The following is an 8,621-nucleotide window of genomic DNA, read 5'->3' as shown; positions in this document are numbered from 1 at the left end:
GGGTTAGCAGCAGCTCCTAAGGGCAAAGAAAAAAACAGTGTCCCACGGCAAGGGGCCCTTGAGGATGGCGAGAGACCAGGATGGTCATCTCCAGTAAAGGCTGCAGCAATACTTCCAACCACTCATAACCACAAAGTGCCAGTCCTAATCTCACCCACTCTAAAACACACTCCAGCAGACGTGCAGCTCATTGGCACAGACTCTCAGGGTAATAAATTTAAGCTCTTATCTGAGCATCAGGTCACTTCTTCTGGCGACAGGGACCGGCCCAGACGGGTAAAACCAAAGTGTGCTCCACCTCCACCACCAGTGATGAGGCTCCTACAACAGCCAGCTGCCTGCTCAGATGCAGCAGAAGAGCTGAGCAACGTGGCGGGAGCGCAGCACGGACTGGAATCGAGCGAAGGGAGTAAGAAGGCAGCAGCAGCAGCACCTGTTGGTGGAAAATCTGGGAGGCCCGTGGTGCCTCCACCTCAAGTGCCTCTGTCATTGTCTTCCACCTCCCCAGTGAAAATGGCCAACGGCACGGCTGGCACAAAAGTAGCGCTAAGAAAGACCAAACAGGCAGCTGAGAAAATCTCTGCAGACAAAATCAGCAAGGAAGCACTGCTGGAGTGTGCAGATCTTCTCTCGAGTGCCATAGCCGAGCCAACACCAAACAGCCAGCTGGTGGACACAGGGCACCAGCTGTTGGATTACTGCTCAGGCTACGTGGACTGCATCCCGCATACACGCAACAAATTTGCCTTCCGGGAAGCCGTGAGCAAACTGGAACTCAGCCTGCAGGAACTGCAGGTGTCCTCAGCAGCTGCTAGTGTCCCTGGGGCAAACCCCGTCCTTAATAACTTATTGTCATGTGTCCAAGAAATCAGCGATGTGGTGCAAAGGTAGCTACTGTCAATCGGGGTAAGAGAAATACACACAGGGAGGGAGGGTGGGGACTTGTTTTTCTGTACTGATGCTTTCAAAAGGAAAGACTGATACTTGAGTATGTGAAGTACCTCAGATCACTGAGTTCTCCTCACGTTTACAGGTTCATCTCAAAAAAATGGGGATGGAGAGTGTAGATTAAAGCTGTAAGGGGCAGAACATCAAGTGTTTGTCCCTACCTAGTCAGTCTGATCTGCTTGGTATGGCAAGGGAAAGACGTTCTTTGCTCCTCCCTTGGAGAGGCAGGAGAATCATAGCAGGTTCTCGCTCTGGGAAGGGTGGTTTGATGTGCGATAGCTGGTGTACTGGAGTGGCTGCAGGCCCCTGGGCTGTACAGATCCTCCCCTGTCTGCACTAGCATGCTTTGGCCCCGACAAGGCAAAGGAAAGGCACTGGGGCTCTGTCGATGCCAAGTGCTGAGCAGTCTGAGCTGGAGTAGCTCTGAAGGGGGAGGTCGGGAGTGGTTGGGGGAAAGGTATAATGCACTGACAGTATTCAGAGCTGCTGGAGGTGGATGCACTAGCCCAGATAGCCTACTTCCACAGTGCTGTTGCTGCTGTAATGAGAACTGCAAAATTAGTTAATATATGAACCTATCCCTTTTCCCTCCTGTCCACCTCATCCGCCATCCGTTCTCATCTTCCTTGTATCAGGACCATCAGGGATGCTGGGCAGACTTACCACTGGAATACCCCCTTCCCCACCACACAGCCTTCGCTCAGTTCATACCCATTTCTAGTGGCCTACCACAGGTGCTGCTCAATGCTCTTCTGTGAGTAGCGTGGGGCTCTTGCACAACTTGCCAGTATTGTTAGTGGGGGTGGGTGGGTTATTTTATTTTTAAGCTCTAGGTTGTTTTTAACTCATTACCAGGCTGACTCCCCAGTTCAGTTTCATCACCTCGAGGACCCATAGTAGGTAAGGCAGCACCTCCACCACCCCTGGCTGTTGTCCGTATTCCTTTAGCAGGCACAGCGCTGTGGGGCCAGCTGGAGAGCCAGAAAATGCAGCCTCACCTGCTCACCACGTGTCCTCGCTGCTGCGGGATTCCCTGGACCAGTCGCTACTCTTGGTGTAATGTTAATGCTTCACACCGATGGTTTCCTGGGATGTGTTCTAGTGCTTTCAGGTCTCGCAGGCTTTCAGCTTCCCTGCATACGAAGGTGACTAGGTACGTCAACACGCAGGGGAAGCACAGCCATCTTTTTTTGCTTAGTCCTGTATCTTAAAGGCTAGAGCAGAATCTCATGCTGTGGCACAGGGGATATGCACATAGACTGCACGCTCCTCTGCCTGAGACTGACAAGTGTCACAGCTCTGCCTCCAAGAGCTCCCACTGGGTTACTATAGTCTCTGATGCCTACTGACAATCCCAGAATGAAAACAGTCATGTGGCTGAAGTGGTCTTCCTTTGGCCTAGTGCCGTTTGTAGACAGCTGTGGCCTCAAAAAGCCCATCTTCTGGGTACACCCCCAGCTCCCTGAGATGTAAATATACGGGCAGGTAGGAAGAGCTCAGCTAACTGTTGGTTTCGGAGAGAAAGCAAACCAGGGCTGACACCTGGCTCCAAATACACGTTAGCCTGCATGCTGCTGCTCGCTGCACACTATTGGCGCTGATACAGGATCTGGCTTGCTTTGCACCTTAAATCTTTTATTTTTGGCTAAAATGCTTTTTTAACTTGTTTTTTTTAAAGCGTCACTGCGCTGCTTTTAGTTTGAGCATTTAGAGTGCACACCTGGGGCACAGGTGTGAATGGGGAAGAGGTTTTCTAGATTTCTGTCTAGAGCCATGGCCCTATTGGTGCTTAGAAGTAGGCTGGGCTGTCTCAGTGCCCATCCCTGGGTGGTTTTTGGGGGGCATAGTGAGACAGTAGCCTGAAAATCTTTGGAAATGGGCTGGTGTGCGCAAATCCTCCTATTATTACTGGCCTGTGGTAAACAAGGTTGCGTCATGGTGCATGAATGCACACCAGTGGAGCAGTATGCGAGGTAAAATGGCCCACATGTGTTTTACTGTCCAAGTAAATAAAATAGTGGGAAAGAGAAAAAAAAAAAAAGCAACCCCTCCATCCCATCACACATTACAGTGAATGAATTGTTCCTAAGCATCAGTTTTACTCCAGTGAGCTGGTACCTACATGGAGACAAATGAAAGTAGAGCATGGGTTGGTTACTCGCCCTGACCTGGCAATACCAAGCCCAGCCAGCAAAGCCTACTGTCTGGTTCTGCCGTAGGATCGTCAGCTTGCCCAGGCTCTCCTGCAGCCCCCAGGTCAGTGGGACCGGAGAGAGGGCTCTTCACAGCGACACTGAGCCCCGAGGCTGAGTACCAAACCATTATCTTACAGACTTTACCGAGGGCTTTTGTGATTTACCTTATCTCTTTCAGTCATCTTTATTGAAGGTGTGCAGCAATGCACACCAAACTAACTGCCTTTGGAAAGGGACTTGCAAAGGGAAGGCAGATTGTGGTATTGCTTCAGGTGGCCTTTCAAACAATCAAAAGGATTGAAAAGGGAGGGGAGCTTTCTTCGGGGCAGAAAGGCAGGTTGTGTTTGCTCTGGCAGACAGTCGTATGGTTTCATCATTGTACTACTACTCAGCCTAAGACAAATGGACTGAAACTGAAGTGATTCTCAGGGGAAAGGTATTTTAACCAGAAAATGTTAAGGCTCTTAGTCCAGGTCTGATAAATATTTTGAAAGAAGGCTTTTCTCTCCCCCTCCCCAAATGCCAGTCTTCCAGAAAAGCTCCAGCAAAAGTGACAGACTAGCAAACAATTCCTGGAATTTCTAACTACTAAAACTCCCCTCTTTCAGCCCTTTCTGACCCTTCTAAAGAAACTAACTGTGCCCCAAGGAAGGACTGGTTCCCCTCCACTCATCATCTGCTGCCTGATGTCTCCTTCCCCACGCCAGAGATGGTAACACAGCTGAAGCTGCCATTTGCTTTTACAGTCACAGAATGGCTCAGGTTAGCAGGCATCTCTGGAGGTCCCTGCTCCAGCAGGACCACCTACAGCTGCTGCCCAGGACCATGTCCAGATGGCTTTTGTATATCTCCAAGGATGGAGACTCCACAACCCCTGTGGGCAACAGAGAAGCCCATTCAGTTCTGATCCCTCCAGCAGAGGAACACCACCGAACAGTGGAATTTGGCAATTTGCCCGTAATCACTCCTATGGAGAGTGTTTTCTCTGCTCTTACCTATTGTGTTATTTGCATCAGGAGGTGGATGGTGGCAGAGGTAGTGCTGATCTGCATTCTTTCCCCCAAAGGAGGCCACAGGAGTGCTGCTGCCCAGCCATGTTTTATTCTCAAACTGGAATTCTCCCCTGCCCTCTGGCAGGAAAGCAAAAGGCTGATACCTGGGAAAGCTGGTTCTGCTGTAAATCACAGTTCAGGTGTTCTTCCTTCCACAGCTACTCTCCTAAAATTGTTGCTGTTCCTTCTCCCTTTCATTAGGTTTGGCTTTCTGTTCAGCCTTAAACATCGCTCCTGTAGCAGCTTCTCTGCTTTCAGCCTTGCACAGTATGTTCAGAGTAACCTAAGGATGGTGGAGCCCCGTTATTTGTCCCAGCACCTCCCACTCCCCTGTTTAGGGTAGGGACAAGCATGAACTCCTGTTGTGTTTCCTTTCCTCACCACCATCAGAAGCCCTTGTGTGGTAAGGATGCAACTGCAGCCAGGTTCTCTCACTTGCCCTGCTATGGGCTAGAATTTGAAGTAGGCGTCTTTGCAAGGGGATGGCATCACGCAGGGCCTGGCCGTGCCAAGCACAAAGCACGCGCTTACCCAAGCGAGTTGACATGGGGCACTTTCTCTTCCTAGCTACTGTGGGGAATTAGCTGACTCACAGGTGCAATTCTCTTTTCTTCCTGCACTGTATGTCCTTTTTAACCCCACAAGTGGTGCACTCGGCTGTCTGACTGGCAGCACTTCGATTTAATCATATTTTTTCATTAGTGTGGATGGGGTGGAGCTAAATTGAGTTTGGGTCTTGGGACTGCATCAGATTGAGCTGCTGGGAAAGTGGAATTGAATGAAGCAGTGGTGCTGGTGCAGAACAGGATGGGGAAGGGGGTGTCTGTCCCCATCCTCCTCACACAGGACATTTCTCCTGACTACCACTGGCCTTGGGGCAGTGAGACACAGCCGAGCACACGCATGCTGACATCTCACCAGGGGTGCTTACGCAAGAGTTTTACGGCACGCCGCTCTCTGCGGGCAGCAGGAACTAAACCGGGGGGGTAACAGCTGCACCAAAAGGGCAGTGTTAACAGAGCAGCCCCTCCCTAAAAGGCAGCGGGGGCGTGAGGAGGGAGGGTGGGTTACGCTGTGCGGTCAGAGAAATCCAGAGCCTGGTGTCTGTACCGCTTACCTGAGGCAGGCTTCCCCAGCAGCTGAGCGCTCAGCATTGTGCTTGTCGGTGCTCTTAGGCATCAGCAGCTGCGACAAGCACTACTGAATCCAGATCTTTACAAATGCATCAGGCTGCTCTGTCTTCTCTTTTAAAACCCTCAGCCCAGCCCTGCTGGTAGCTGCCAGGAAAACCAAAGGGTAGCGACTACAGCACACTTGGAAACCTCCTGCTTCAGCGCGAGTGGCACCATCCAGCACGGATGGGTCACGCTCCAGTTGCCTGTAGTATAGAACAAAACCTTCAGCCCGTTCCCTGCTGGTAGGAAATAAGAGGTTATGGGACACCTGACTGATGATAAGAAATGTCTGTACCAAAGGAGGTTGTTCTTCCAAACGTGTCTGTTGTGCACGGGAGGTAAAGCCCGGTCGGCTCAGCACGCTGCTTGTATCAGTAGTGAACTCACTGAGGGCAGGAATGGATTGAAATGAAACACGTTAATCACCAATCACTCTACCAGTGTTGTCAACTGTTTTTTTGTTTTTAATTGTTATTGTAATATATTTTGGTTGTTTTTCTAATTTAATTCTCTCACTATCGTCTGACTGTGAACTGCGAACAGTGTTAAACTTGATGTAAATAAGGCCCTTGGAAGGGCCTCTTTGCCTGTCGTTACACAAAGTTTTGCCAATTTGCATTTTGTTTTAAATAAAGGTTGCAATATTTTATTGGCAAAAAAACATTTGAGTTTATGCTGCTTTTTTTTTTTCTTAGTATTTGAAGATGCTCAGTACTAACCTGAAGTTTGTTATTTTGGTGAGAAAAGACAAGATGATGATAAACCTGTTAAAAAGGAAACTAATTTAATTCTGATAGATTGCAAAGAAAAGCAGTATCTTTATTTATACCTTTAAAATCAAACAACGTTGCCATGGAGTGGTCAGAGGAGAGTGGTTCTTGCTGTTGGGGTTGCATAATCAAATGCTCACTTAATTCTCAAACATACAAGAGAGTGACTTGGCAGAGGGCAGGGTCTTGCATCATCAGTTTGACAGTTGCCCTCATTAGTAACACCATCACCTCCTTAATCAGTAACAGAGTAAGAACTGCTTCACATGCCAACCTCAAACCAGCCCTGCACTGGCGAAACACCTGACGAAGTGACCGCCTTCCACTCCAAACAGCGTCCGTCTAACCTGGACAGCTCAAGATTTTCTATTTTAAAAAAAAAAACATAGGTTCATCTGGTCTATACAACCTTCTAAGCAACTAACCTTCAGCTAACAAACTGACAGCTTTCTGAACTCTGTGCCCAGGTTATAAAGCACAACCTGAGTTGTGTCCTTCTCTGGAGCTGCATCCTCCCTTCCCCAGCGGATGTCCCTGGGTGTGTCTCCCTCTGCCTCTTTCCCAGGCTGAAGCTTTAGGCTTCAAGCTTGTGATTAAGAAAGAGATTAACCATAAACCAAGTCTAAGAAATGCCCGATAGCAGCGTAGGCTGGCACAGGCTCTAAGGTCCGATCTAGAGACAACAGGTAAGTTTAAACTAACTTTGCATCAGCTGAGCAGTAGGAGAGCAGCTGGCGCGCCGTCCTGCCTTGGACCATGAAGCCTCGTTAGATAACAGAGCCAGCACGCCCGCAGGGAAGCACGAACTCAAAGTCTGCAGGACTAGTAAGTGTGTCTGGTCAATCTTTTCCCAGAGGTCGTGCTGCTCATCGCTGGCACCACAGAGACGTTTAAAGCTTAAAATAGACCAAAGGTCCGCACACGGGGTGTCTGGGGAGCTAAGCCCCGTCCTTGCCCCAGCCCAGCGGTGTTGGAAGGGAGTTTTGACCTAGAGGTCACAAAGCGAATTCCCATAACACTGTTGAAACTTTTTGGTCCTGCTTATCACCTGGCAAGCACCCAGACAGCAAACAGCCCTGTAGTGTAGTAATGCTGATACTAGCCAAAAACCCCACAGCATGCAGCATACTGAAAAAAAAAGAAGAAAAAAAACCCCCAAGCTTACTGCATCCCTTAAAACCTAAATCATCTGCAGCCTGTTCCTTCAGCCACCACCCTCCTCAACTGCCCTGTGCCCTCCAAAGGGGAATTAGTCTCCCCTTTTTCATTTAGCAATGAAGCAAACAGGCTCTTCAACAAACTGCTTGGAATAATAATTTCAGCAGTTCACCTCCTCCCTGCGGCTGCTTCCATACAACGAAAGACTCCAACATGAGAGGGACACTGAACAAAGAGGCAATGGATCTGGCATCTCCAGAGGAGATTATTCAGACATTTTCTCTACACAAAAGGGCCTCCCTCCACAAACCGTGATCCTGGCACACACGTCCCTGAGCAGCAGATGCCTTGTGAGCACAGGAGAGCAATAGAGTAAAAAAAACAAACTAGCAGCAAAACAGTTCTGTGCAATTTGAGAGCTTGTAAAGTGACAAAACTGGGGACAGAGATGATGACGTGGCTTCTGCTGGACTGTCTCAGACAGGACCAGTCTGTCCAAGGCCTTCATTACATGGTAACAAACCAAGGACTTGGACATCCTGCTCACGTGAAACAAAGCATCTGTCAGCACAACCCAATCACCACGTCAGGCTACCCTGCTCAAAGAGGGGACTTTAAAACACCGGACAGGCTTCAAACACAGCCGAGCACAGGCTGGCCCCGTGTCCCACCAGGAAGGCTGGGCACCTCCTGCCCTGCCAGCAGCCCTCAGAGTGACAAGGGGTCAAGTCTCTGCCCCTGTGCAAGGGCTGGGTAACCTGCTTGCCTGCCCCTGTGCAAAGAGAGAAGCTCTCAGTGTGCAGAACCACCTTCACCGCTGGTGTAGTCCCACCTGGTGTTCAGGGAAGGAAGTAATTGATGCGCTGGGATACAGATTTACAGCCCTGTGCAGAGAAAAGCTTCTCCTCCTTGGGGACAAACACCATCATCCTGGCCACCTCGTCGAGCGCTGCCTCCGTGTAGGTAAGTCCCCGGGCCAGGAAAGCATCCCGTGCACAGAGCGTCACGTGGTGGAACTCCAGGGGCAGGAACGGCACAAAGAAATCAATGAGGTTCTCTTTAAGGAGGTTGCTGCGGGCGTAACTGTTCTCTGTAGCAAAAAGCAAAACAAAACAAACTTCAGAAGCTTCACCCAAGAGCTGGCATTCCTCTGCCAGGCAAGGCTCGTCTCTCTGGGAGGGCTCTCTTGGCTCATCCAGCTGTACGTGGTGGGAGAGAGACACTTTGTCTGGACACAGAAGGTCACCAGGGCTTGCCCACCCTGGACCAAGAGAAGCCTGAATCCCCAGAGAAGCCTCAGTACTTCCCCACGGTGTCAGGCTG

The 8,621-nt window shown here is 49.9% G+C and overlaps 2 protein-coding genes across 3 annotated transcripts in view; one reads left to right on the top strand and one right to left on the bottom strand.

The window, feature by feature from the left end:
• The window catches only part of ABL2 (ABL proto-oncogene 2, non-receptor tyrosine kinase), a 15,730-nt gene extending 14,839 nt beyond the window's left edge, over window positions 1-891 (top strand). For both annotated transcript variants that reach the window (XM_010082014.1, XM_010082013.1), the window contains one exon: window positions 1-891. This exon is cut by the window's left edge. In XM_010082014.1, coding sequence (XP_010080316.1) covers window positions 1-891 — 891 coding nt within the window.
• A 7,246-nt stretch (window positions 892-8,137) lies between these two features.
• TOR3A (torsin family 3, member A) overlaps window positions 8,138-8,621 on the bottom strand; it is a gene marked incomplete at its 5' end in the record, with an annotated part of 5,051 nt that continues 4,567 nt past the window's right edge. The window contains one exon of the mRNA XM_010082015.1: window positions 8,138-8,418. Within this exon, the coding sequence (XP_010080317.1) occupies window positions 8,138-8,418 (281 nt within the window). The remainder of the gene's footprint in view (window positions 8,419-8,621) is intronic.

The sequence above is a fragment of the Pterocles gutturalis genome, unplaced genomic scaffold (assembly GCF_000699245.1).
Source record: "Pterocles gutturalis isolate BGI_N339 unplaced genomic scaffold, ASM69924v1 scaffold9494, whole genome shotgun sequence".
NCBI lineage: Eukaryota > Metazoa > Chordata > Aves > Pterocliformes > Pteroclidae > Pterocles > Pterocles gutturalis.
The sequence above is the reverse complement of the archived record's forward strand: the minus strand, read 5'-3'. Positions and strand labels throughout refer to the sequence as shown.